Source organism: the organism of the source record quoted next, unplaced genomic scaffold (assembly GCF_019419815.1).
Source record: "Pyrus x bretschneideri cultivar Hongxiangsu unplaced genomic scaffold, Pyrus_bretschneideri_v1 Contig93, whole genome shotgun sequence".
Lineage (NCBI taxonomy): Eukaryota > Viridiplantae > Streptophyta > Magnoliopsida > Rosales > Rosaceae > Pyrus > Pyrus x bretschneideri.
The window spans coordinates 1,051,953-1,078,642 of record NW_025999835.1 but is presented as its reverse complement, the minus strand read 5'-3'; the positions used below and the strand labels follow the sequence as shown (position 1 = coordinate 1,078,642).

The window sequence follows — 26,690 nt, the reverse complement described above, 5'->3', positions numbered from 1 at the left end:
GAAACGACTAGAGACGTTTTATATTCTCAAACACCAAGTCCAAGTCCTCGTTTCGAAGGGCCGGTTTCTGCGTTTCTGAGGTGACCAGTTTCTGTGTGGCAGTCCAGACTCCTCAGGTTCTTGTCATGAATTTCAGCCCTTGCTTAATTATTAGTTTCAGTCATTAGGGTTCTTTTTTTTTTTTTTTTTTTTTTTTTTTGGAACAAACGATATTATCTACCGTAATAGGGAGGAGTAAAGGGAAGGGATAAGCTTAGCCTTACAATGGGCTAGCAATAATGCAATTGAAATTTGTCTTTGGCAAGAATCGAACCTAAGACCTCTCACTTACAAGTGAAGAAGAATACTATTAGACCGTAGTACTAAGTGACTTAGGGATGAATAAATTTAATATTACTAAGGAATTTCAAAGTGACGGAAATTGAGTGACTTAGGGATGAATAAATTTAATATTACTAAGGAATTTCAAAATGACAGAAATTGAAACGACGAGATTTTATATTCTAGAATTTGTGAATTTTCTTGTTTGGTTAACTTAAAAGAACAATGAAATTGAATACGGAATTTGTTATTTTTAAACTCTCAATCATAGATATTGAGAAATGACACCTATTTACATAGAATTTAAACTTGAGCATTGGAGGTCCCAAATTCCAAGTTTTTTTCCACACAGAAATTCCAAATTTCTATGGTTATTGATCCAAATAAGGGAATTGGTGCATATCAATTTATAAATTCTAACTTTTACCCAAATTCTAAGTTTATTTCCTCATTCAAACATAGCGTAAAGTTCACTGGAAAGCTATGTTCCATGTTTTTGTTGTGTCCAAATCACTTTGTTTTCCATGTTTCTGTAACGTTCCTTTCTTTGCCTATGACTCCTATCTCTTCTAATTTATTAACTGAATTTTTTTATACTTTGGTAACGTTCTTTGTTGGGTCTTTATGGATGTTCAATTTTATTATACTTACGTAAATCTTTCTAATTTAGAGGCGGGTCCTTTTCGTATTCAATTTATTCATTTATGATGTTTTTCGTTCTCTACACCAGAAATTTTAAGTGCAGTTCTTTTCTTTTAGGCAGTAAAAAATTCTCCCCAAATTTCAGTAGTATCATTTGTTTTTATGACATTTTCAGGTCACGAGTGTAGCTACGATAAGTCGGCAAAGTGCTTTTAGATTTTAGACTTGAAAGCAAGATTAATTAAAGTTGGCAAAGTTAGGCATTGAATTGGATGATAAGCATTGGGAACATCGAGCATAGACTTTGGACTCATCAAATAGACAATTTTTACTCCTGTACAAGCACTTTGAAATAAAGTGCTTCAGTACCAAATTTGTTTTTTGAACCAATTCTGTGGTTGCAGTTGCGGGCATGGATATTCCAGTCTCGAAACGGAGGAGGAACTTTTCCAGCAAATTTATCGCAGCTGCCGGCCTACTCACCCTCTGCATTGTCATGTTCAAGCAGTCACATGATTCTAGCAGTCTCAACAAGGTATGTTCCGATTTAATCTTCGCTTTGTTTTGATTTTTTTGATGCATTTTCTTTGCATTCGCCTTGTTTTTGCAGTTCTCTTTTCATGAAGCAGGGGTCACTCATGTCTTGGTCACAGGAGGAGCTGGCTACATAGGCTCTCATGCTGCACTTAGGCTCTTGAAGGACTCATGCCGTGTAACGATAGTGGTATACATCGATCATTCTTGAAAGCTTTTTCTTCGTAATTGTTGCATGATTCGTTGATTTAAAACCCTTCTGAAAATGTTCACAGGACAATCTCTCTCGAGGAAACATCGGTGCTTTTAGGGTTCTTCAACACTTGTTTCCAGAACCCGGGAGGCTTCAGTTCATATACGCTGACCTTGGAGATGCAAAAGCTGTATCCTAATTATGCTTCTTTTGTACATTCTACTTTAAACTAATCTAATATGCGTACAAGGTAAATTGAACTCGGGTGAACAATGTGTTGGACATTCCTTGATTCTTGTCTTAGGTCAATAAAATCTTCTCAGAGAATGCATTTGATGCTGTCATGCATTTTGCAGCTGTTGCTTATGTTGGGGAAAGTACAGTCGAGCCTCTTCGGTATTCGATCGTCAATTTCGCGTTAATTAGGTTTTCTTTTCGTCTCTGTTTACCTGGTAATGACATACAATTAGTGTTCTGCTGCAGATACTATCACAATATCACATCAAATACCCTGTTGGTTTTGGAGGCAATGGCAGCACACAATGTAAAAACATTGATCTATTCTAGTACTTGTGCAACTTATGGTGAACCTAAGAAGATGCCGATCACCGAAGAAACCGAGCAAGTGAGATTTCGTAACACAGTTTTAGTTGTCAGTTAATCATGTGTTAACTGCAAAGTTCAAATATTGTGTTAGTATATCAAGCCAAATACAACACAGATTAATAGTTGTATCAAGATGTGCTAATTTTCGAAATACTCAATATGTATAGTTGTACGAATTCAGGTCCCAATCAATCCATATGGAAAAGCAAAGAAGATGGCAGAAGATATCATACTAGACTTCTCCAAAAACTCAAACATGGCAGTCATGATCTTACGGTAGGCAGCGAATTCTTCTTAATTCCATGAAAAGTGTTTGTGTGCGCACAAGCGTTTCTGAATTCAAAATGTATATTTTGGGTATAACTGAAGCTAACATATGTACGGTTATATATCCAGATATTTTAATGTGATAGGATCAGACCCGGAGGGAAGACTAGGAGAGGCTCCTCGACCTGAGCTACGTGAGCAGGGACGAATATCTGGTGCCTGTTTTGATGCCGCTCGAGGGATTATTCCTGGACTGAAGGTACCTTTCTCCCTCCGTTCCCCTCCTCTTTTTCAGTACACTTTTTTAGGCCAAAATCCATGTGAGAAATTGAATTCTTTTGTGTATGTCATTGATTCTAGGTCAGAGGAACAGACTATGATACAGCTGATGGTACTTGTGTGAGGGACTATATTGATGTCACTGACCTGGTGGATGCTCATGTGAAAGCTCTCGCCAATGCAAAACCGGGGAAGGTTGGGATCTACAATGTGGGCACTGGAAAAGGTCAAGAAATCTGTCATTTGCGTTGAAATTATTGTCATCCTTTCCTTACCCTTGCCTCGCTGGCCCCGCATTTCCTGAAGTTCTTTTTGATCATTTTGATCACAGGTAGTTCAGTGAAGGAGTTTGTCGAGGCATGCAAGAAGGCGACAGGAGTGGACATAAAGGTTGAATACCTCAGCCGAAGGCCAGGGGACTATGCTAAAGTTTATAGTGATCCTTCCAAGGTAAGGCAGGAGTTGAATTGGACAGCCAAGTACACACTTCAAGAAAGCCTACAGATTGCATGGAGATGGCAAAAATTGCATTTGAACGGCTATGGTCCTTCTAATACTTAGGTTAAAAGATACCAGATATATCGTTGTGGAAGCCGGATGTTGCTCCATTGAGTTGAACATGGATTTCCTTTTACTTGGAACATGTTGTAAATTTCCAATCGGCAAGGAAGAAAATCTCTGGGTTTGTTGAGAGAATGGACAAGAGTAACCCTGCTTGTGTTTTCTGTTCCTGTACTTTGTTCAACCCCAGAAAAAGAAAAGGAGAGGATTAGATATTTCCTTGGTGATATATGAGTTCTCTATTCAAAAGTAACACAAGTCGTTTGAATGCAACTGAGGAACAATTGATAAAATTACAAATGAATACTCCGTGTGATTATTTACTGATAAATGCTATAATGTTAATAGCTTAGCGAGAGCGAAAAGGCTGTTACCATTTGTCATAGTTTGTAAATCTTTGTCAATCATAAGGTGTCGACAAGTAACTGGTGTTTCTCATCTCTGTGGTTAGACTCTTCAATATGCTTGCAAGCTCTGCTGTTCTGGGCTGCGCCAGATCATCGAAGAGAAAAGCATGTTCCTGATTTCTGACTTCAATCCAACTGCAGCCTGGCTGCTTCTCCGTGCTACTTTCTTTCATTAATACCCTGACTCTTTCAACCTCGTCCCATCTGCCGGCCTCAGCATGCATGTTCGACAAGAGCACATAATTTGAAGCTTTATCGGGTTTAATTTCTAAAAGCTTCTCAGAAGCAAACTTTCCAAGTAGTAGACTCCGGTGTATCCTACAAGCTCCAAGTAATGCACCCCATATTCTAGCAGTTGTCGTGATCTTCATATTCCTCACCATTTCAAAGGCTTCCTCTAGCCTCCCTGCACGACCGAGCAGATCAACCATGCAAGCATAGTGTTCGGCAAGAGTTTCAATAAGGTAAACTTCAGTCATGCTCTTAAAAATTTCTAAACTGCAGCTCAACCAACCCACTGTGACTGCATGCTGATAACACCACAACAAAGGTCACCTGATCTGGATTCATCCCTTCTATTAGCATCTTTTTGAAGAACTTTACTGCCTCTTCACCATCTCCGTTTAGAGCATACCCAGATATCAAAGAATTCCAAGAAACAATATCCCCACACTTGATATCTTCAAACACAAGATTAGCATCCACAACTTTCCTGCTTTTAGCATACATTGTAATCAGGGAATTGCTGACAAACAAGTCATTTACATAACCACACTTCACAACCAAATGGTGAAGTTTCTTTCCAACTTGTAAAGCTGCAAGATTGGCACACGCACTTAGACCACACGCAAAAGTCAACATCAGGCCTCTTCCCTTCCTGTCCCATCTTCACAATGCTCCTTAGTGCATCCAGATATAACCCATTTTGCACATAACCTGCAATCAGAGAATTCCACAAAACTACGCTCCTCTCATCCATCGACTCAAAGATTTCAAGCTGCTTTATCCATTTGTCCTGTTTGAGCATGACCAGTAATCATAGTATTCCAAGAAACAATGTCCTTGTTAATCATTTTTCGGAAAAGAGATAGAGCTTCAACCATTTTCCCACACTGAACATAGCCTGCAATCATTGTGTTCCAACAAACAGCATCACAGGATGGAAATGGGACTGAAGATCTCGCTTGCTTCATCCATCCTTCCATTTTGCACGTATCCAAACATCATTGCTGTTTGTGCTGCAATGTTCTTGTATGGCATTTGGTTAAGCAATTGCCTTGCTTCATCAAGCTTACCAATACGTACATACCCATTGATCATTGTTGTCCACGACACGGAATCCCTCTCAGGCATCTCCTTGAATAATTTAACAGCCTTGTCAATTTGGTGGTCTCGAACATAGGCTCCAAGCATTGCATTCCAAGAAACTACATTTCTACTTGGCATCTGGTCAAAGAGATCCTCTGCCTTTGCAATCTCCCCATTTTGCGCAAACCCACATAACAGCGTGACCCAAGAAACCACATTTGGGTCTGGAATCTTCTTAAAGAACTTCCAAGCAGAATCCAAATCACCAACCTCAACAAACCCATCCAACATCAGATTCCACGAAACCACATTCCTCTCAGGCATTTCCTCAAAAAACCTCACTCCCAGCCGCATCTCCCCATTTTTCGTATACCCTGCAAGCATTGAATTCCAGGAAACTAAATTTTTGGCCGGCATTTATCCAACAAACCCTTAGCCTCATCAACCTTCCGCTTCTTTGCATACCCTGCAATCATTGCATTCCAACAAGCTGCATCCCCCTTATCCGGAAGCAAATCAAATAGCTCTCAAGCTCGCCACTACATGTATAGCAAGATATCATCAAAGTCCACGAGTAAAGGTCTCTTTCCGGCATGTTAATAAAAATCCTATAAGCTTCCTCGACCTCGCCATTGTGCAGGTACCCGGAAATTATAGTGTTCCAAGAAACCAAGTTTCTTTGTGGCATTTGATCAAACAGTTGGCGCGCGTTACCAACTCTACCATTCTTAGCATAAGCAGAGATCATAGAATTGTATGTTACTGTGTTCCTCTGAGTCATTTGTGAGAAAACTTTAACCGCTTCGTCGATCCTCCCAGACTTCCCCAACCGGGTAATCTTCAGAATTTGGTTGAAGACTTGGCTTCCCTTTTCACCTAGTGATCTCAGCCTCATTTGGTCTTACTGGTGGCGACTCGGAAGAAAAAAGTGCTGCTTTGTAGTTTGAGCAGTTGAATGTCAGTTGTGTTATAGTTAAATTTTGAAGAGAAGTGTTATTCGCACTCCAAATAAGTGATGCACTTACATTTTTTGAGAGATGCGTTATTCTGAAACGTAACCTAGAACTACAGAAGAGGATTCGAACTTGGCTACGTTATTTTTAAAATCTTCTAGTTATCATTTTAGAAGGAAGGTGATTTCACACTCATTTTAACTTCTCGGCATTCTCGCACATCTCTTTTTATTTCTGACCATCTGACTAAATAAAGAAAACACCGAACAGATTAAATAAGAGTGTGTAAGAGGCTAATAAAGACGGGTAATTATTATTTTCCTTTTAACAGCATAGAAAACAAACGAAATTCAAGAAAGGACTAATCTTTCTCCTTAAATAAGAATATGAGACGGTACAAAGTCTTCCTCAACAGCAAAAATCCCCCCTATCAATATCACATCGTCTGATGCAGATCAAAACTTCTCTCTAACGAGGCAAAGCAGAAAATCGATCTGTGCCCCTACGTAATGTGGGTACAAGATGATAGCAGTATAAGTAACAAGAGAGATGTAGTTCTTGAGCAACTATTCTTCAGACCGCCAAACGGCAGCTGAAAACCATGCTCAACTCTACTCTTTTCTTACGTCTGAAAATTGCAGGTGCATTCTCCCTTCTTCCGTATCGATGCCAATCCACGGTGGTTGGGAAGGCAGTTCACTAAGGCTAATTGACATGTCAATGAGATTAGATCACAGCTCATCGTGACCCTCAGACTCAACTTTTTCATTTGCTGAGTCATCTGAGTCTCCGGCTTTCTGGTCATCTTGTGAAGAATTATCAGAACTCGAGTCAGAATCCTTAGCTTTTTCTCCGCTGCTCTCGGTTTCATTGCTTGTGTGTTTCTCAATTTTAGGCTTGGGCTTGGGGATTCTGTTGACTCTAGCAACCTAGACAAAGATAAAGTCATCCATAAGAGCATTACAATCGTATAGAAATAGCTCGGGATCGCATTTCCATTTATTTTCTCAACCAGAAACAGATACGAAATGATACCTCATCTTCCAGATCAAACACCTTCCCGAACACTTCATCCGATGTGAATGCTGGTTTGCTATGTGCAGGAGTCCTTCAAGGTAGAGAAAAATTAGGTTAAGCACATTGAAGGACTGCCCTAAACTTGTTATCATACTTATAGTTATTCAAGGAGAGCAGACTGGTTATCAGTCGGTAGACAAAATCAATTTGAAACAAATCATGAACCAGGTGAAATTATGCACTTAAATTACTGCTAACTGCAGGTTTTTTTTTATAAACGAAAAGAGCAATAATTTCAAACCAAATAAAAAATCAGCACAAACGTGCAACACAGTACACATAGTACATTCAACACTCGTAAACATAAAGCAACATATCAGGCAAAGCGAAATGGGCTTTCTCCGCATGATTCCTAAATGGGAAACTTTTATTTTACCCCCCTTCAGCATGCCTTGTTTTAATTTACTACACTGTACGCGTATATGTAAACATCACTAATAAGCATGTAAGATTATATGCGCATGCATAGTTGACATCAAGAAGTTACCTTAATAATGTCAAAAAAAAAAAAAAATCAATGCAGCAACGACAATTACTTACTTTTTCTGCGCATCCTCCTTCTCGTCCAACCACTTCTTCAACTTGTCAGCATCACTCGCAACCTGGAAACACACATAAATTTCCCACACCTTAAGCATCAGAGGCCGTCAAACGCACCTAAATTAGATCATTACTACAACTACTATTTACAAATTCACAAAGAGTTTAAGTTGGATCATGTATGATTGAAGCACCTCATCTGTTCGATCTTTCGGAATCCAGGGTTTGTTTGACTCCCATCCACGTAGAATCTGCAAACATTGAGGAGGAAAAGATAAATGAATATGTCACATCTCATAGTTTACTAAGGTCATAAGGGTAATGGTGTGAACTTTATTGCAATAGCAGAACAGCTCTTTAAATATTAATGGTAATTGACCTTTTATGGCAACTGTTTCACATGTAAAACTAAAGTCTATTTATTTGTTTAGTAACGATACGCCCGAGTTCAATTACTAGCATGTGATAATAATCTATAATTTATAATAATAAGTGTCTGAATTACCTGTTGCACTTCAACAAGGTACTTTCGAGCGTGTTCCACTGCTTCTGGCCGAGCAGTGAGCTCTTTGAATCTGCACCCAAGAATTCATCAGATCAGATACATTGCATTCACTTGACACAGGACTTAACTATTAGAAATTCATACATCTGAGAATTATAGATCACACCCAAAATTTTGAGGATTATAATGCAGTGGGGGTAGCAGAACTATGGGGTAGAGTAAGATACTGGATATCAGTTTCGAATGAGTTCAAGGATTATTCCCTTTCTCATACAGTGTGGGATATGTTAGCAGCTGTAAAATGATTTTGGTTGAGGTTATGTTACTTGTAATCAGATCTGTTTGAGAGGTCTTAGCTAGCTTGGCTACATGGTGGATTTCTTAACCACTATTTTGTAATTCTTGTTTTTATTTATAAAAGTGTTATCGTTTCTTCTCAAAAAAAAAAAAAAAAAAAAAAAAAAAGACCACACCCAATTATTTTTCTTGGTGAACGCATTAGTACCCTCAGTTAAACTTAAAGCAAAAATATACCTGAAGAATATCAGATCACCAATAGCTTTTAGCACATCTAGGCGTTCCTGAAACTCTGAAGCAGTAGCATCTTCACCATCGGTGTAAAGCCACTCTTGCACCTAAGAAAATGGATAACATGTTAAATAGAAAAATTAAGTCAAAGATATATGATGAAGCAGAATTTTGTGGTGCATAAAAGAAATCCTACCTCATCTAGCTTCCAATAAAGGATTGGCGTTCCTGACTAGTTGAAACCTTTTCATATTCCTCAGATGTTTCAAACTGGTATAAGAAAGAATTCATTAAAAGGTTGAAACAAGAACAGTATTGTTGACCTAAAACTTTAAAATAGGGAATCTAGCACTAGAACAAAATAATTTGGTCTATCAAAGCAAAAACACAAGGAGAAATAACATTAGATTCAATACAAAGCAAATCAATGCAATATCCTCAGATGCATGATATGAGAGAAAATACAAAACAAACTACATTAATAAATTCAGTCAAACAACAATTGCAAGGGCATGATATAAAACCAGAAATATTTAGTAACATCGTAAATATTCATGAAAAACATATTATACAATGAAGATGGTTTCTTATGCCGAGAAGAAAAAAATAGTCGATTGCACCTACACACCTTTTCTTTGGTACCATATATGTATCCTTCCAAGGTATTTTTCAACTCTGCCGTCCTCCTCCGCTCTGCATCCTTCTTGTCTAATTCTTCTAATTTACGTTTTGCTTCAGCAAGAGATTCCTTTGAAGGAGACATCGCAGGTCCGACTGTTTTCTCGACAATCTACAATATATAAAGGAGTTAAGAGAAGATACGAGCTTCTATTGAGCTGTTGAGAAGCATGAAAGAACTTTAAGAGGATTAACTAATAAATATATACCTTCAGTGGAATCCTAAAGGTCCGCTTTTTCAGCTTTTTTTCAATAACGATGTCTGTTTCTACTGTAGAGTTGGAACTGTTACTATTTCCACCATCATCAGTATTGCCATTGCTTTCTTTTGATGTGTTCTGAGCACCAGTTTCAGTCGATATGTTGGGTGCAACATTAGTTGAATTCTCCTGAGTAGTCAGATTCTTCTTAGGAACTTCTACCCATTCTGACACTTCAATAAAAGCATCTGCACGATCCAACGACAATACACCACTTCTACTCAAAGAGAAATGCAGACTTGCTTTAATGGGTGAAGACAAATTTCGTGATGCATACCTAAATAAAATGGAAAGGACAAAGATAAAATGTTGTCAGTGTTCATCTCATGCTTTTGCATGGACATATAGGTAGAACTTCTTTAGAGCACTGCAGAATAAATTGTACAGAAAGAATCTGGAAATGCAAATCCTTACTTCTCACTTGTCTCTGTCAAACTGGACACAGAGTACTGAGCAAATACAGGAGAGGTGGCACCAGGGGGTAAAAGGTCTTCACTCTCGTATGCTAGTGTCACTTCAAAATCTTTGCTCTGGATAAAGGACCTGAACATCTATTTTATAGCAAACCAAAACATAGTGAGTCAACTTAGCGGGAAAAACTATAAAATAAAACCGTAACACTTGCTATTTTTTTCCATGTTATGTACCTTGCTGGGGAGTTTCTTCATCCGTTGCACAAGTGTCTGCCTAGTGCTATCTTCTTTCTGAAGATCAGGGCCATCTAACTCAAGCACAAACCCATAGGTAGAACCATCAATCATCCCTAACTTACGGTTCAGTTTGATTCCATCACTTAAATTAGCAGCATATAATGCTGCACCAAGAACTGTAGCTTCATCAGCATCCAGATGTCTATCCAACTCTTTCCTTCCAAGATATTCCTGAAGCTTAGCCTGTCATTAAAAAAACAGAGAATTCCTTCTTGTGATCACTCTTTATAAAAACTCAGATGACGAGATTCAATTGGCAACACTAATAGCAAGGTGATGTAGGACATCACCATAGAGCAAAAGGGAGATAGTATAGGTCAAACCTGCAACTTTGGCACCCTAGTAGCTCCTCCTATCAGTTCCACTGCATATATCTCATCTACCTTTAAACCAGAATGCTTGAGCACTTCCTTAAGAGGTATTAGCGACTTCTCCCACAGATCTTCGCAGAGCTCTTCAAACTTTTCACGAGTTATCGTGCTCCTGAAAGGGAAATAAATAGTGTTCAGCTTGTTATCTTGGACATCTGACACAAATTGCCAGAGTACACAGGGTGAAAACATATGTATCTTTAGAAATTTAACATAGCTTATTTTCCACCAAATCTAGAAGGGTAAACCAAGCTTTTTATAATAAAACTTACATCAAGCAGAGCATAGCAGTGGAATAAATAGTAATTAATAATAGAACTTCCAACAATGGCAACAAAGGCATCACAAAGAAACCTATCTACATAAGTTGCACAACTACATAACGATTATGTTCAGTACTACTACGTTGGACAACTAAAGACAAATTCCAGCGCAATGTCAAAAGTATTTAAATTCAAACACTTAACATAGCCTATTTTCCACTGCTCTAGAAGGGAAAATCATGAAATTAAAAGCCTATATCAACCAGAAGAATGGCAACGGTAAAAATAATAGTTAATGAAAACTTTCAACAGTGGCATCCCAAAGGCACAGCCACATGAACAAAAATTGACACATGAACTCCTTTCACCATTCTGCTCATTGCTTCCACTAGTTAAATTAATATAAATAAACCATGATAAAGGAACTTTGGAACAAGGATAATAGAGTATAATACACTTTAAATTCCACCAACCTGAAGTCCTGATCATCATAAAGGGATTCAACAGATATTGGAGCCATTTTGTTTGCACTTAGAATTTCTTTTGTACGCTTGACCTGTTTCTTCAATTTAGCCATTGCTTTTGGAGACTTCCTCACATCAACACCGCTCCCTACTTGTTTATTGAACTGCTCTGCAAAATACTCCACCAACCGTAATTCCAAGTTCTGGCCCCCAAGTTGTGGGTTCCATCTGACATCCTTGACCTGTACATGAGAAATGAGAATAAAATTTAAAAGAACTGGCTGAGATAATTGCGTATCACATGAGAATCAAAAGTAACCTATGCTTCCGTAAATAGAGGAACACAGAGTGAGGAAATTCGCATTGGTGGATTATTTACACTCGGTAGATGTTATTGTGTTATTGTGAAACCAATATAACATGTGTAGAATGTAACTATGGAAAGCATCGGTTCAAAATATTACATGTTGGAAAACAATTCGAATTGGAATGAAATTACCTGAAACTGGTTGACTGACACGGTCTTTCCAAACTCCTTGGCATTATACGCCGAGAAATAAACAAGTGCCGCATAGGTACTGCTGGTGCCCATATCATAGAAAATTACATGCCTTGACTCATTTGAGAAATCCTTGTCAATCCCATACTGCAATGCTGCACCAGAATGCTCATTTATCAAAGCAAGAACATTAATCCCCACCAACTGTGCCGCTCGGAGTAACCCCTTTCTCTCTGCTTGCCCAAAGTACGGAGGAACTGAAATTACAGCATCCTTTATAGGCACTTTTGAATGAAACTCTGCCAAATTTGCAGCATAACCTAAAATCATCGCCACTAGGTCCTCGACTGAATAAGTAGTCACTTTATCATCAATTTTGAAAATAACAGTTTCCATAGTATCCTCTGTAACGTCAAATGGCAAGTACAATGAATCCAAAAGGGTTTTGCTGGAACTAAAGGGTTTTCCAATCAAGTCCCTTGTTTGAGAGTAGACTTTCTCCGGGTACCGAGCAACCAATCCAGCTGCTTCCTCACCAAGAAGGCGGTCACCAGAATGAAATGCAACCAAGTTAGGGGACTTTCGCTTCGACATCTCGTTAATAGCGACTGTGATTGGGCTCTGCCCGCGCTTAAGGTTCACTACCGCAACTTTCACCCATTCAGAGCCTAGATCTATACTCATAACCGCACATTGAGAAGGCAAAAACATGAGGCAAAGCACAGATAGGAATAACCCTAGCTTGATTACAATTGACGCCATCCTAGATTGCATCAGGTAAACCCTAGGACTTCAAAGCTTCGTCTGAAAAAACACAATAACAAAAATTGACAAATATTAGCATAAAGATTCAATTTTTCTAACTTGCGACTGATAAAACAAATAAAAAACAGTTAATTTATACGAGAGTTTACAGTTTGTATACTATTTGGGAACGAAGAAATGGAAAGCGGGAGTCTACTAAGCTCAACTGATTGCTCTGTGTACAGATTTCAATCCGAAATTCGAATCAATTTCGATTTAAAAAAAAAAAAAACATAATTGAATAAGCTTAAACCCTAATTTTTTTCCACACTACGCTTTCCATTTTCTCAGCAACCAAACAGAGGACTTAAATTTGAACATCTTATATTTCACGTCGAGAGAAAATCGAAAAAATGATCGAATTAAGAGAGAGGAAAACGAAAGCGAAGAGATAGATAGAGAACGAGAGAGAGAGAGAGAGAGGGATACCAGTAATGTGCAGATCGCATCCTCCAGAAGACTGGCGGCACAATTTTCTGTTTGGTTGACGAGAAAACGTCGCAAGAAAGTGAAGGCGAGAACTTTCTCAGTGAATGCTGGAAGATGCGGAACTTCAATTTACCAGAAAGAGCAGAGGAAATGCCTATGTGGAACATTAGGAGAGTGGAGAAGCCAATGGTTAAGATACACGTGTCGTATTGTACACGTGGAGGTTAGTGAGACGGTTCGTATTGTTGTGCCAACGGTTATCATGGATGCTTGCGTACATCATTCGGCTGTTGGCGCGCGTTGCTCCGTGACTTGATTAACGAACCATGTCCAAGGACCAACCTCACCTTCCATCTTTTCAAAACCATTTATTCGTCTAACCGTTTGGATTTTTGGTTAATTTTTTAAAACATGACCCAAAAATTGTTTGAAATTTTGAATCGTCGTCTTGTTGAGAACATTGGCATTGTTATGAATACCCACAGACACATTGTAAATGCCCTTGCAAATTGAAATAGACTTTGGAAACAAAATGATTGTTTTTTAAAACATGCGAGGTAAATCTCAAACTGTAAGAACCTATTTGTATGGAGCCGCTCTATAAATAGAGCGCTCCGACTGCAGTTAAAGGATATAGAGAGAATACAAAGAAGAAAGAAAGATTAATAACTTCAGTATCTATTCCTCCCTCTTTTATTTGTCATCCTCTTGTGTTATAGTTTATGTGTGATATTTTACACCTGCTTCACTCCTGTCACCAGTAAAGGTTATCTCTCTAACTTTTACATATTATAACACGTCTAATATTATAGAACGAGAAATAGAGTCAAGTAAGTTGGATTATTGAGAAGGTCGGCAGCAATGCCCCAAGGTAAAACATTAGGTGCTTTTTTATTTCTCTCTCGCAATAAGAGATCTTAAGTTCATAGGATATTACATACGTAACCTTAATTCACCCGCTGAATCTAATGATCATTTGATCTAGTGACGATTTTACACTCACTTTATAAAAGAGGTTCCGAGTTCAAATTGCTCGTATTGCGCAGACGATGTTCAGTTGCCAACCGATGTGCGAGATGACTTAAAACCGCATATTACTTGTAATTCGTTCCAAATGAAATGGGAAGTCCAATTTTTCAGTGTCAACTTAGTTCGTTAATGCTCTTTATACAAGAATCCGTAGAAAGTTAGAAACACAAACATAGAAAAGCTATGTGATCCTTTTAACATGTAAGTTCTATTTACAGATATCTAAAGTCTAATTTCCGGCATGCCGGCGAAAAGAAAGATCTGAATTCTTGTTAGTTTACACCAAGTTACAATGCTCATCACCATAATACACTTGCTAATGTAACTTGTATATGGAATATTTTGAAACCAAAGACCGTTTGAAATACCGCTAGAATGACAGCCAATGCTTCTTTCGGGGAGTTCTTGACGGAACATCTGTAAACAGATTCGTAAAAAAGAATCAGAGGACTGATTATATTTGGAATGGTGGCGATACCAAAGAGTCAAGCAGAAACTAATTGCAAATGAGAAGTGTAAGTAATAGTTTAGTTCAGCACCTGCACTTGCATACAAGGAGTTATAATGCACTTCACTCCAAAAGCTCAGCCAAAGCTCTGAAAACACACAAAAGTCCAAATACAAACAATCGCAACCTTGTTAAATTTTTATTACGAAGTTTAAACCCACACGTACATATCAAGTTACGCACTTAACTCCATCCAAAAGCCCAACTTGGCTAGTTTGGCTTGATTTTCCACAGCATATCAGTACCACTTGGTTAATAAATACATTGTGCATTTTCTTTCAACCTTCATGACTTAATTCAAATAAAGATAAAGTGAGCAAATGAGATATACCTCGCGCAGGATTCCCATCTTTAGGAAGAATCTCGATGTAGCAAGTGTCCCGAAAAGAGGTGACTAGACAAATCTTGGCTCTGAACTACAGAAGAATCCGTAACTGTTAGAAACCAATCACTGTGAAACTCAGCATTATATAAAGCGGGAAAGAACAAAACCATTATGGAGTTACCAGAGAGCAAACAGAAGAATCAACATATGCAAAGAAACAATGGTTTACAATTCTTAACTTTGATCTCACCGAAACTACTTCTTAAATAACGGTGGGGTGAAGAAGAAAGCAAGCATTTTCACTAAGTGACCTTAAAAGAACCTGGCGAAGGGAGAAAAAGGAGGAGAGTCAAACTTACTCGATCTGCAGCTGCCTGTAGTGTAAGATGATCTCCCCACTCCCCGGTTCTAGTGCCATAGTTTTGTGTACAAAATCAATTTAATTTTTAGTAACAGTTCAATATATATATTGCAAAATGTCTCAAATTTTTCAGTAAATAATAGGCATGAACGCAGAAATCTAACTTTTTCATCTTCCTCAGGTAGTGTCCGTACTTCATTGGGACATAAGCTTCGTAGAGTTTTTTGTGATGCTCTAGCTGAAACATACAGAAAACGTGCAACCAGAATTAAGCTCCATTTTTTGTGAAATTCGAAAAGCAAGGAAAATTGCAAACATAAACGGCTATCCTCGTGTTACTCCTAAGATTTTGCGTCCACTCCATACAGTGAAGTACTAAGATTTGCATATCAACTACTAGTAATAAATGAAAATATTAGGTCAAGGTACATAACTAAACTAAGTTAAGAAATGAATGGACTGAAAGGAGCTTCTTCAGCCGTACCTGCTTTATCACCTGTTTTCTTACATGCTTGTGGTATTCTGGATTCCGAAACAATTGATCTGCTACTGCTCGAAACTGCAGCATATTAACCAAATATCTTGGAATTACTCGAAAACCCCTCTCCTCCCAAAAAGAGAAAAAGAGGGATGTAAACGAATTAATGTAGGTTGATAAATCAAGGGTTACACCGACTAAACCCAAGTGAACAAAATAACAAATACATAAAATGATAACAATATACATGTGGTATGCCTTTGCGTTTCAAATCAATGTATAAAGATAAATAGAATGTCAACAGATGCAAATCTTTGAAAACAATAAGGTGATAAATTAATTATTGCAGCCAAACCTGACAGTTTCCATCGCCCTTGATCTGCAGTTCAGATAAATCATATGTTGCCAGCCTGAACCAATGAAAAGATATTACAACCAAGATGATTCTTCCTGCTATCAAATCATCCATTTACAAACCCAAGTGCACAACAAGCTGCTCGGTCATAGCTACATCTCTCAGTAGTTCACCACCAAATAATACCCAAAAGGAAAGTAGCAAAGGATACCAGGATATTTGCAATGAACAGTTCACAATAAACCCCACCCCTGCCTTTTCAGAAAAAAGAAAGAAGGATTTTTCTAAAGTTTGTTTTGAGGAAAAAAAATTTGTGAAGTTATGATCAAACTATGTTGTCTAACCCGTTGTGTACTATAAGCACTGAATAAAGGAAAGCTCGTTACAGAAATTGTGTAGAGAGCTCATTACAGAAATTACAACCTTGCTGACAGGCGCTCATGGTCTTGGGTTGCATCATTCACATCAGGTATCTCCCCATTTACCCGGGGAGTGTGCTGCAATGGACAATAAATCAGTGAGTACATATTTATATCCAGTTAAATACCAATAAGCTACCCAATTTTCAGTCAAATGGACAACAAGGTTAGCTCATACGTATATGCACTGCTCAGAAAGTAGGTGGAGAGTATGTTATTTTATCTTAAGATAAAGGAGCAAACAACCTATCTCATACAGTGGAGCAAGAATTAAACAAGTAAAATAGACTTATCGGCGTTTGAAAAATGTCTCCTCAATTCCAACAGACATAGCAATCAATTGCGTATGAGACAGGAAAATAGTGCTCATCTAAAGAGGAAAAATTAGTGTGTCAAAAGTATCAAAGGCCCGCATCTAAGTAGCAACAAGATTTCATATCACATACTACATACATTTCTATACCAGCACAAATTTACGTCTAAAGGCATGTATAAGTAACACCTCCAATTCCCAGTTATCATGAAGTGTGAAAGGGTGTGAATTAGTTAGCACATCCCTATTTTCTGCCTGCATCATTAACTTACATAAAATATACTTGTGTTAATTCACTGCAAATTTTTTTATCACACTAGAATTCAGATGTAGATTTGGTGACCGAAGATCAGCAATTAAGAATGACACTTCAGTTCTGAACTTGGAGATTTTACTCGGAATAAAAACCAAACCAGCTGAGCAGATTCTTGGACTATTCTACTCTGTGCGTCGTCAAAAGCACACATTAGCTATTTCCCACTCATAACAACCAAAAGAGATGGGCTTAGTTTTTCGATAGAATTGATACGACAAATGAATACATATGTTCATATACACACACGCTCTAGCACACACAAAAGATGCCTTATGTTGGCACACCTGTACAATTTTTCAACCAGGGAAGACAACACATTGTAGACATAATGACTAGCGAGGAACATACCGGAATCGAATTTAAGTGGCACAGTCTTTTCCCAAGCGTGCCATCAAATTTCAGCTTTTCCTCTTCTCCCAAGATGATTGCAATGGTTTGATCATCTTCCGTACCGCGAGTGCTGCTATCTAAACTCGAGCTGGAACTCGCACTTGCATTGCTGTAGTTTCCGTTCATACTGGCCCAACTACAAAGATTACAAACACACCCCTGCAAAAACATGTCAAGTGTAATAACTCACCAAAGTAATCCAAAACACAACAACCGCCATGGCGGTAGCTACGAGCTAAGACCCGCAACAATTTCAGAATAATGTACGGATTAATGACATATCATTTTTGCCCCCTCACTTATCCTCCGTTTGGTTGCTGAGAAAATTTAGAAAAGAAATGATAAAAAACGAAAAGTTCGTATCTTTGATTTCTATTATCATCAAATTCTTGAAAGTACAAGGCTTGACTTGAATTGAATGGGAAACACGGTGATTGATCATGACACAATCTGATTTTCTAATTCATTTCACTTTCTCACCAGCCAAACAGTAGATAAAGCGTGAAAGGAAAGCAATTCAATAGCAGCAGCAAAAAAATTAAAATTAATTGAAAAGCACAAAAGTATAAATTGTATAAACAAGCAGAGGGAATAAGAACCTGTAGCTAAATTCAGTTCCTGATAAAAGAAAAAAAAATCCGCAGAGAAAATCTTTGTACCTCTCAGCTGAGCTTTAATTAAATCAAATGAACTTGTTGAACTGAATATTGCAGTCCACAGAAGCAATCCACAAACAGGAAGATCTCAAATCCAAGTTTTCTCTTTGTCGTATTTTCTCAGCAACCAAGCAGGGAATTGAATGAACTACAAGATATGCAACTGAATAAATAAGATAATACAAATACGAATATAATTGTAAATATATTAAATATCTGGGGAAAATGAAAAAGAGGATTAAAATGTGAAACTAATCAGATTTTACAGTACAACCTCTATAAAATCATTAAATTAGGTTGAAACCAATTTTACAATTTTATGGAGGCAATTGCTTAATGGATCATGATAGGGAGGTTAAATTTTTTAAATTAATTTTGCAAATCAAATTATATAGTTGTTGATGATTAGATTATTAACTATTGATTAATGTGTTTATTTCTTATTGCTGACACATCATTTGGTTTGTAAATTTTTAGTTTAAAATTTTTGTCTTCCTAGCATTACACTTGCTTAATACACTTAATACTATAGTCTAGTGATATTCATCTTCACTTGTAAGTGAGATGTTTTAGGTTCGATACTCAACAAAGGCGAGTTTGAGCCATATTATTGTTAGCCCATTATGAGACTAATTCCATCTCTTCCCTTAACGTAGATAATATCGTTTGTAAAAAAAAAAAAAAAAAAAAAAACAACAACAACAAGAACAAAAAACAAAAAACTTTATGTATCCTTGAAGAATGTTGTTTTCTTAAATAGAATTTTTTAGGCGTTCTTCTATGCTCAAGGCCCTGTTGTATACATTGAATAACTTTCTTTTGTTCTCTATCAAATCAATCTGTCATGTAAGATCAATATGAAAAATCAGTTAACTAAAAGTATTGGTATGAAGTAGTGCAAAAAGAAAGCATTAAACGCATCTCAAAGCAAAAATCATAACTATATGAAAGTGTCCTTAATATGTGACTTACAAAAATTATAACATATTACGTTGTGTAGTTTACTCTTATACATAAATTGGTCTCAAATTAGTATAAAATTTTTTAGAGAGTTTTAATGAAATACTTCTGGTACTGTTCACTTTTTAATGAAAAAGTACGTTTTTACCTTTCTCTGCTACTATTCACTACACGTTTATTTATCTTTTTTCCATTAAAACTAAAAAAAATTTAGAATTTTCGTTAGTTTCTTTAAAAAATTTATGACTTTAAAAGGATTATTCTTTTTTAAATCTTTTTTTAAAACGGCTTTACTGTATATATTTTTGGGGAATATCTATCAAGCTATTTTCTTCTGAAATTTGACTTGGTAACCAAATGAAGGGTCAAAATAAAAAATAAAAAAATAAAAGCCAGGAAGGAAAACGTCATTCCCTCTTTTTCGACTGTAAACCAACACAAAAGTGTGTCTCGAATGTGATTCCAAGTTGGTCATTAATTATATGAAAGGGGTTTGTTCTATTATTTGGCGTTTGAGGTACATTTAAGAATATATCAAATGGTTGGCTTCGGTTTTTGAAGTGATCACTTAGAATCATGTTTAAAGAAGCAAATTTTTTAGCAAATGCTGTTATTAGTACGGAATTTATGTATCATAATTTTCATGTTTGGGACAGAACCTTGCCACCTATGACAAAGCATTGTTACATAATTGCATTGGTACTGATTGTAATAGGGGTGATTTTATCTAATTTGTATCTTTAAAATAAAATTTAAAAAAAAAAAAAAAAAAAAAAAAAAAAAGCCATGAAACTAACACGCACAAAGTGAAACAATTCCAACTTAATCATGAATCATGATTTGGAATATCAATTAGAGCCTTTTTTTTATCTTGAGAGTTCAGTGTATGCTGTGATTGGCTATTTTTCGTGCTAGCTACATTTCCTTTATCTTTTATCTTTCTTTTTTTTTCACCATGCAAAATGTTATTTAATGATCAGTTCATCTTCTTAGTAATTCTCCAAGAATTATTCCAACTAAATCTTTGCAACGACCATATCGCAAGTAGTCTAGTGAAAATGCCATATAAAGTTAGGCAAAGCTAGCAAAACACGGTAATTCCCTAGTTAAAAAGATTTAGGAAGAGGTGTGTCATTTGAAGATAGTCAAGGATGGGCTGAAATGTCTTTAACCTTTCAAGGCGCCATTGGAGATTAGTCATATCCTTCAAGGTGTGAGATACCTTAGGCTTTGGCGATTAAAAAAAAAAAAAAACTGAATCTTTGCAATTTTGATTTTTTGCTAGGTGATTTTAAGTGACCCAAAAAATAAATGGTTTTGACTATCAAATCACATTGATAGAAATGAAGAATGGTAAAATAAGAACATCGTTTGTGTATTGTACTCTATATTTGGGATACAAATGATACTTTATTTTAAACCAATCTAACGTGTGAGGAGTAAATTCAAATTCTGATGCAAACTGTGCGCACATCTACTATAGTCAATATAATTACGTCCACATTTATACTCAACTATGTATATAATGACATTCTTTATCAACTAATGAAGTTAATTTTCTCAAACACACCCTTATTCTTCAAGTAACTCCCCTTGCACCAAATGCATGTATCATTAGCCCTAGCCAGTTTCCTTTTATGAATTAATCTCTACTAAATAAAGTACCATAGTTTTCTTACTTAAGTGCATGCCTATGCATGTAGTTGTTTATGTAACTTGTGACGCGTAAAAATTACAAAAAGATTTGGGAAACTTCTTTGTGTTGCTTGAACGTCTCCCCTTTTCTTTTGTGTTTAACTTTATGCGTAGTCCTCATCAAGTTGATTAAGAAAGTTCAAGGAGTCAACTAATTACAACTTAATTAAACTAACTGCAGTCTAAAGTTTTTTAAATTCATTGTAGACGTGCAGTGGCTACATTTACTATAGTGGATATCCTCCTTCATGCACTCAAGTTCAAATCTCCTTCCAACACTATAATTTAATTTGACGTAAGTATCATCCTACATAATAACAGTAAAAAAAAAAAATCTCTCTCTACCAAAATTAATAATTAATCTAGAAATCATAGTCATAAACACCATTATTGGAATACCCAAGTGCTAACTCCTTAAACTGATCAGTGAAAGCAGTGAGATTGGACACAACTCTCAAATTAGCGTCATCTCCCATACTCCTTTCATTTAGCCTCCTCATCCTGTTGCTCATCTCATCCTCCTCCATCACCCTTCTCAATCCTTCCTCAACATCTCTCTGTCCAAACCCACTTAGTTTCACCCCGATCCTCCACACGTTCACAATGTATGAACAATTTACAAATTGGTCCCCAGCCACTGGATAGCACAGGAGAGGCTTCTGGCATTGAATGGCCTCCATTGTTGAATTCCACCCACAGTGTGTGAGATAGCATCCCACCGCCTTGTGTTGCAAGACATCCATTTGTGGCGCCCATGACACAACTCTGCCTTGTTTTGCTACTCTTTCCAAGTACCCAATTGGTAACCCTCCAAGCCATGAAGATCCAAGCACCCAAAGGAATGGCTTTCTCAAAGCTTCAAGTGCCAAGGCCAAGCTTCTCACCTTACCCTCTCCGATTGGACTAACCCAACTTCCAAAAGAGATGTAAACAACTGTGTTAGGGTTTTGCTTGTCTAGCCAGTTTAAGCAGCTTGTGTCTTCTTCCCAAAAGCTAGGGTTCTTGGTGGTTGTGTGCTTGCTTAAAGGACCAATTGGGAAAACAAGTGGTTGTTGGGTTTTGGTGCTCTTAACCAATTGATCACCGAGAAGTTGTTGTTCATCATTGATGGAATATTCATTTGGGAAAGAATTTACAAGGATCCGTTGAAGCGTTTTCGATCGTTCTAGGGTTCTAGTCCAAAATTTGAATCTTCCTTTTCTTGCAGCTGGAGTGCCAATCAACCATGGCACCTCTTCAGTAAAGAGCACAGGCTGATTAGGTAAGCATATACCACCTAGTTGTTTTGGAAATCCTGCCAATAGTATAACAATAGCACAATAGTAGGGTATCACGTTAGTGTCTTAATATTATGAAACTATGGGCTCGTTTGGTTGTGTTTTTTAAATGATTGAAAGCGCTTTTAGAGAAAATATTTTTGGGTTCTAAAAGCACTTTAAGTGCTTTCTACAAGAAACACTTTAAGTGTTTTTCCAGGATTTACTAGTATTTTTACTAAGGATTGTTTCCAAAAATATTTTAATCAAAATCACTTTCAGTCATTTTAATAGCACATCTAAACGAGCTTTATTTATATCAAGGTGTTAACTCATACATATTCATATGTGAGATTCAGTGATGTACAAGATATGGTCTAACTCGTATGAAAAATACGATCAACAATGTGATCAATAACTATAATACATGAGACTTCAGAAGAAATACAAATGACTTTAATTGTTACAGCATTTGAAATTTTAAATGGAATACGTGATTGAAATAAAAGATAAAATGTTCCTCCTGACTAGATGTAATTCTTTTTTATCATTTTTTTTCTTTTCTTGTATTATAAGGGGTAAGGTTATGTGTGACATCCCACATTACCCAAGGGTGTGATCCTTATATGTATATTCTCATCTCTACCTAACATGAGGTCTTTTGGGAGCTCACTAGCTTCGGGTTCCATTGGAATTCTGAAGTTAAGCGAGTAGCGCGCGAGAGCACTCCTAGGATGGGTGATCCATTGGGAAGTTCTCGTGTGAGTTCCCAGAAACAAAACCGTGAGGGTGTGCTGGGGGCCCAAAGCGGACAATATTGTGCTACGGTGGAGTCAAGCCCAGGAAATGGTCCCGCTCGGGCCGGGATGTGACAATTTGGTATTAGAGCCTAACCCTGAGTTGTGGTGTGCCGACGAGGACGCCGGGCCCCTAAGAAGGGTGGATTGTGACATCCCACATCACCCAGGGGTGTGATCCTTATATGTATATTCTCATCTCTACCTAGCACGATGCCTTTTGGAAGCTCACTGGCTTTGGGTTCCATTGGAACTCTGAAGTTAAGCAAGTAGCGCGCGAGAGCACTAGCACTCCCAGGATGGGTGACCTATTGGGAAGTTCTCGTGTGAGTTCCCAGAAACAAAATTGTGAGGGTGTGCTGGGGGCCCAAAGCAGACAATATCGTGCTACGGTGGAGTCGGGCCCGGGAAGTGGTCTCGCTAAGGCGGGGATGTGACCGCATACCGCCGAAGTTAAAAAAAAAAAAAAAAAAAAAGACACAATGTCCCTTAATGCTACGATCTAATAAGATTTCTTTTCACTTCAAAAATAGCGAGTTCACAACCAATTTATTTCTTATCACTTATTATAAATATATCATTGTATAAAAAAAAAATCCAGACATAAAATAATCTATCCACAAGGACACGTGATTTTTCGCAACCAATTTTTTGCCTCGTTAATGTTGGAACGTGTCTATTTTAATTATCTTTAAATTACAAAAATTAATGTCATGTTGAACTAATTGACACACGTACAACGGTGACGAAGTTCATATGCCTTGATTAATATATTCAATTGGGTTCTCATGTGAACTTCCACTGATAACTGATATTTTTGGTCGACCATATATTTATCGGTGTTGTATAAACATATTTATAACCACTGTTCTACAAATCTCCCCTTAGCGCCGCTTAGGCATCGTTTAGGCACTAGACGGTTGATCATCACTTCGATTAAAACTTAGGCATTTGAAATTTAAGAAAGGGCTCCTAGATCGCCTAGGCACCCGTCTAGCCCGTCCAGACATGTCTAGGCACCCACTAAGATCGCGGCTCACTTAGATAGAAAATAGATAACTTTCATTTTGCATTTTATTTTTTTCAATAAATTGTAAGAGACTTGTTGCATACTTAAATGAACACACATTATATCCTTGTTCCCATGTTTTCATTATTTTCAAATACTTCATAATATATATATATATTTGTCATTTTGTTTATAGTTTATGATGAAATTTTATATATTTTAAGTATAAGCAGACACTTATTTACACGAAATATAATAGATTTACTTAAATCCACCTAGTCTGCCTAGACTTTAGGCCCTAGTCCGCTACCTAACTAGCGCCTAGCGTCTTTTAGAATCTTGTTTATAACCTTGTGGAGCTTTTTATATATCCAAACATAATATATAAAACATCAAGTTCAAACTTTTATAAATAAATTAGAGCTACAACCTTTTGGGAAGACTAGCTAATTAGGTATCAATATATGGATTGAACCCTAACAACAATAACGTACTTGTCCAACTTGCTTACCTCCATACATAAACATAATGTCATTTAGTAATACGATCTAGTGGTAGTGCATTTCACTTATAAGTTTTAGGTTCGATTATCTTCAAACGCGAATTTGAACCACATTATTGCTAGCCCATATCGTGAGGCTAATCCCACCTCCTCTCTCTCTCTCGTATAGATAATATCGTTTGTTAAAATACACACACACGCACACACACACACACATAATACATGTGTGTTTAACTGAAGCACATGTGTGTAGATAACATCATTTGTTAAAAAATAAAATAAAAATATACGCGCACACACACACATAATACATGTGTGTTTAACGGAAGCACACCCCATATAACATGTTGTTCCTAATTAGAATAATGCCTACATGTACTATAAAATTATTGACAGACAAATGAAAATTGACATATGTATATATGTATATATTGTAATTTTAATAAGCAACTTGTATGTGTGTGTGTATGTGTGTGCGCGCACGCGCGCATATGTTAAACTATGATTTGTAAATGAAAATAAATGCACTTCTTCTACTTAGGAGCCCAACAATACAGTTTAGTTATTACATCTCTTAGTAGAAGTCTAGAACATATTAATTAAGTCCAAATAATCTATACAAAAAGGTGTGATAAACAATATGATCAAGTTGGAATAAGTAACAATATACTCATATAGAAATGACAACTTGAAAATATAGTACTGATCAAAGGAGTTTTTCATGCCACAAATATATTGACAAATATATCAATTTTTATTCACATGTTGTTGTACTATTAACACAAAACGCTATAGTGCTAGTGTACTTATATCATGTAAGTTGTTCTCCCGAACAAAGACACAAAATGAGGGAAAATATGAAGGAGAAATGAAGACATTGATTGATATCATGCATGATGCATATACTATAGAAAATATATAAACAACTAACCTGTATCAGCACAAATGAGACCTGTCCTGATCATTTCTGGAATTGCAGTGATCAAGCGATAAGTGGCATGCATAGCAGGCCAAAACCCAGCACAGGCTACTCCGCATCGATTGGCTACATCTATAGCCCACGATGCCAACAAATCAACAACAACGCACACAACTTCATCACCATCCTTATCAAGTTGACGGACAAGGCTTTCCAGATGGCTTGGCATGTTGTCCTCCATGGCCTTCTCAATGGCAAAGAAGTCCCTCGGGGTGTCCTTGTCCAATCCATCCGAGATTGGCATGCACAAAACCTTTTCCTTGGGTTCGACTTTTCGGACAATCTGGTGGTGAATGTAGTCTGGAGTGACCATCACTGGCTTGAAGCCTTGGCTAAGGAAGGCTGAAGCTAATTTAAGCATGGGAGTGACATGTCCTTGTGCGGGATATGGAACCAGGATGATGATCGCGTTGGAGTTCTTTACGCACTTCATGTTTCCCATCTCTCTCTCTCTCTCTCTCTCTCTCTCTCACTCTTTCTAATACCGTTTTGGCATGTGTATATGGTGTAGTTCACAAGTGATTTCTGGAGTCAGAAACAAGCCTATGTTTATAGAGAGGGCCGGGAGGGATGAGTCAACTATGCATGTGCAACATGATGTTTACTGTTATATATATAATTTAATTATAAGCCTCTACTTCATGGTCACTCCTTTGGCAACGAAGTTAATTTTAAAATATATTTAACTAGCGCAGTTGTAATGTTAATGAGAAATGCTAAGAAGAAGATTCTCTTAACCAGCGTAACTAACTCAGCTAAACATATTAAAAAGAATAAAAAAAATGCTTGGTTTGCAAGAGCGGCGGATCTTACAGATGCAATATCATCTCAGGCGGAGGGGATCCGATCGGTGGAGATAAGCCAACGGTGGACTCCGTTCTCGGATTAGTGTATGTTTCTTAAGTACCGCATTTAGCGGGTAATATCTCGCCTAGTGATGTGACCTCGCTTGTCAGTGATGGTTTTTGTGGTCTCGCTTGCCAGTGATGAAATTGCGTGTGCCTCAATATAGGTCTGATGCGCCTGCAATCTTTGTGGTGGAATTGACCGAGGTACTTGTACTGGTAGGGAGATGTTTGTGGTAGCCGTTAGGAATTTACTGTTTATGTTTATTTGTGCGAATTATCTTCCAATCAATGTATT

At 37.2% G+C, this 26,690-nt stretch overlaps 4 protein-coding genes and 1 pseudogene across 8 annotated transcripts; 1 reads left to right on the top strand and 4 right to left on the bottom strand.

Annotated features, from left to right (window-relative positions):
• LOC103966512 (UDP-arabinose 4-epimerase 1-like) lies at positions 1-3,761 on the top strand. Its single transcript, XM_009379679.2, has 10 exons — positions 1-116; positions 1,368-1,498; positions 1,574-1,687; positions 1,773-1,880; positions 1,995-2,086; positions 2,174-2,315; positions 2,478-2,572; positions 2,693-2,822; positions 2,924-3,068; positions 3,174-3,761. Exons 2-10 carry the CDS (start codon positions 1,376-1,378, stop codon positions 3,401-3,403), a joined length of 1,179 nt encoding a protein of 392 aa, XP_009377954.2. The 5' UTR covers positions 1-116; positions 1,368-1,375; the 3' UTR covers positions 3,404-3,761.
• LOC103966532 lies at positions 3,430-6,240 on the bottom strand (annotated as a pseudogene).
• A 180-nt stretch (positions 6,241-6,420) lies between these two features.
• On the bottom strand, positions 6,421-13,358 carry LOC103966513 (heat shock 70 kDa protein 17). The gene is given in 16 exon segments (XM_009379681.3): positions 6,421-7,000; positions 7,107-7,179; positions 7,689-7,750; positions 7,883-7,939; positions 8,194-8,263; positions 8,728-8,828; positions 8,918-8,931; positions 8,934-8,991; positions 9,350-9,511; positions 9,609-9,936; positions 10,074-10,210; positions 10,307-10,552; positions 10,693-10,852; positions 11,477-11,709; positions 11,967-12,770; positions 13,200-13,358. Coding segments are annotated over 15 exon segments (2,673 nt in total). The 5' UTR covers positions 12,741-12,770; positions 13,200-13,358; the 3' UTR covers positions 6,421-6,802.
• A 1,043-nt stretch (positions 13,359-14,401) lies between these two features.
• Positions 14,402-18,634, bottom strand: LOC103966514 (OVARIAN TUMOR DOMAIN-containing deubiquitinating enzyme 11). 5 transcript variants are annotated; one of them, XM_009379682.3, is made up of 10 exons: positions 18,353-18,626; positions 17,652-17,852; positions 16,679-16,752; positions 16,256-16,310; positions 15,907-15,981; positions 15,587-15,660; positions 15,421-15,469; positions 15,068-15,152; positions 14,768-14,824; positions 14,402-14,645 (listed from the first exon to the last, which is right to left on the bottom strand). In XM_009379682.3, the coding sequence occupies exons 2-10, from the start codon at positions 17,817-17,819 to the stop codon at positions 14,599-14,601; spliced, it is 684 nt and encodes a 227-aa protein (XP_009377957.2). In that variant the 5' UTR covers positions 17,820-17,852; positions 18,353-18,626; the 3' UTR covers positions 14,402-14,598. The 5 variants fall into 5 exon arrangements, 4 of the variants coding, with proteins under 4 accessions (XP_009377957.2, XP_048432892.1, XP_048432893.1 ...); XR_007255522.1 differs by having other exon boundaries at positions 15,068-15,147; positions 17,652-18,632; XM_048576935.1 differs by having other exon boundaries at positions 17,652-18,628.
• Positions 18,635-21,002: 2,368 nt separating this feature from the next.
• Positions 21,003-26,009, bottom strand: LOC103966516 (UDP-glycosyltransferase 82A1). Its single transcript, XM_009379685.3, has 2 exons — positions 25,500-26,009; positions 21,003-22,298 (listed from the first exon to the last, which is right to left on the bottom strand). Exons 1-2 carry the CDS (start codon positions 25,987-25,989, stop codon positions 21,367-21,369), a joined length of 1,422 nt encoding a protein of 473 aa, XP_009377960.2. The 5' UTR covers positions 25,990-26,009; the 3' UTR covers positions 21,003-21,366.
• Positions 26,010-26,690: the final 681 nt, after the last annotated feature.

Excerpts from the sequence above, each read along its gene's own strand:
- LOC103966516 (XM_009379685.3), bottom strand. The coding sequence starts at position 25,989 with ATGGGAAACATGAAGTGCGTAAAGAACTCCAACGCGATCATCATCCTG. Across the intron at positions 22,299-25,499 it reads TCTCATTTGTGCTGATACAG|GATTTCCAAAACAACTAGGT; the intron begins GTTAGTTGTTTA and ends TACTATTGGCAG.
- LOC103966514 (XM_048576935.1), bottom strand. The coding sequence starts at position 17,864 with ATGTTTTTGCAGGGGTGTGTTTGTAATCTTTGTAGTTGGGCCAGTATG. Across the intron at positions 16,311-16,678 it reads CATGAGCGCCTGTCAGCAAG|GCTGGCAACATATGATTTAT; the intron begins GTTGTAATTTCT and ends TCATTGGTTCAG. Across the intron at positions 14,825-15,067 it reads AGATGGGAATCCTGCGCGAG|AGCTTTGGCTGAGCTTTTGG; the intron begins GTATATCTCATT and ends GTGTGTTTTCAG.
- LOC103966512 (XM_009379679.2), top strand. The coding sequence starts at position 1,376 with ATGGATATTCCAGTCTCGAAACGGAGGAGGAACTTTTCCAGCAAATTT. Across the intron at positions 2,316-2,477 it reads TCACCGAAGAAACCGAGCAA|GTCCCAATCAATCCATATGG; the intron begins GTGAGATTTCGT and ends GTACGAATTCAG. Across the intron at positions 2,573-2,692 it reads ATGGCAGTCATGATCTTACG|ATATTTTAATGTGATAGGAT; the intron begins GTAGGCAGCGAA and ends TTATATATCCAG.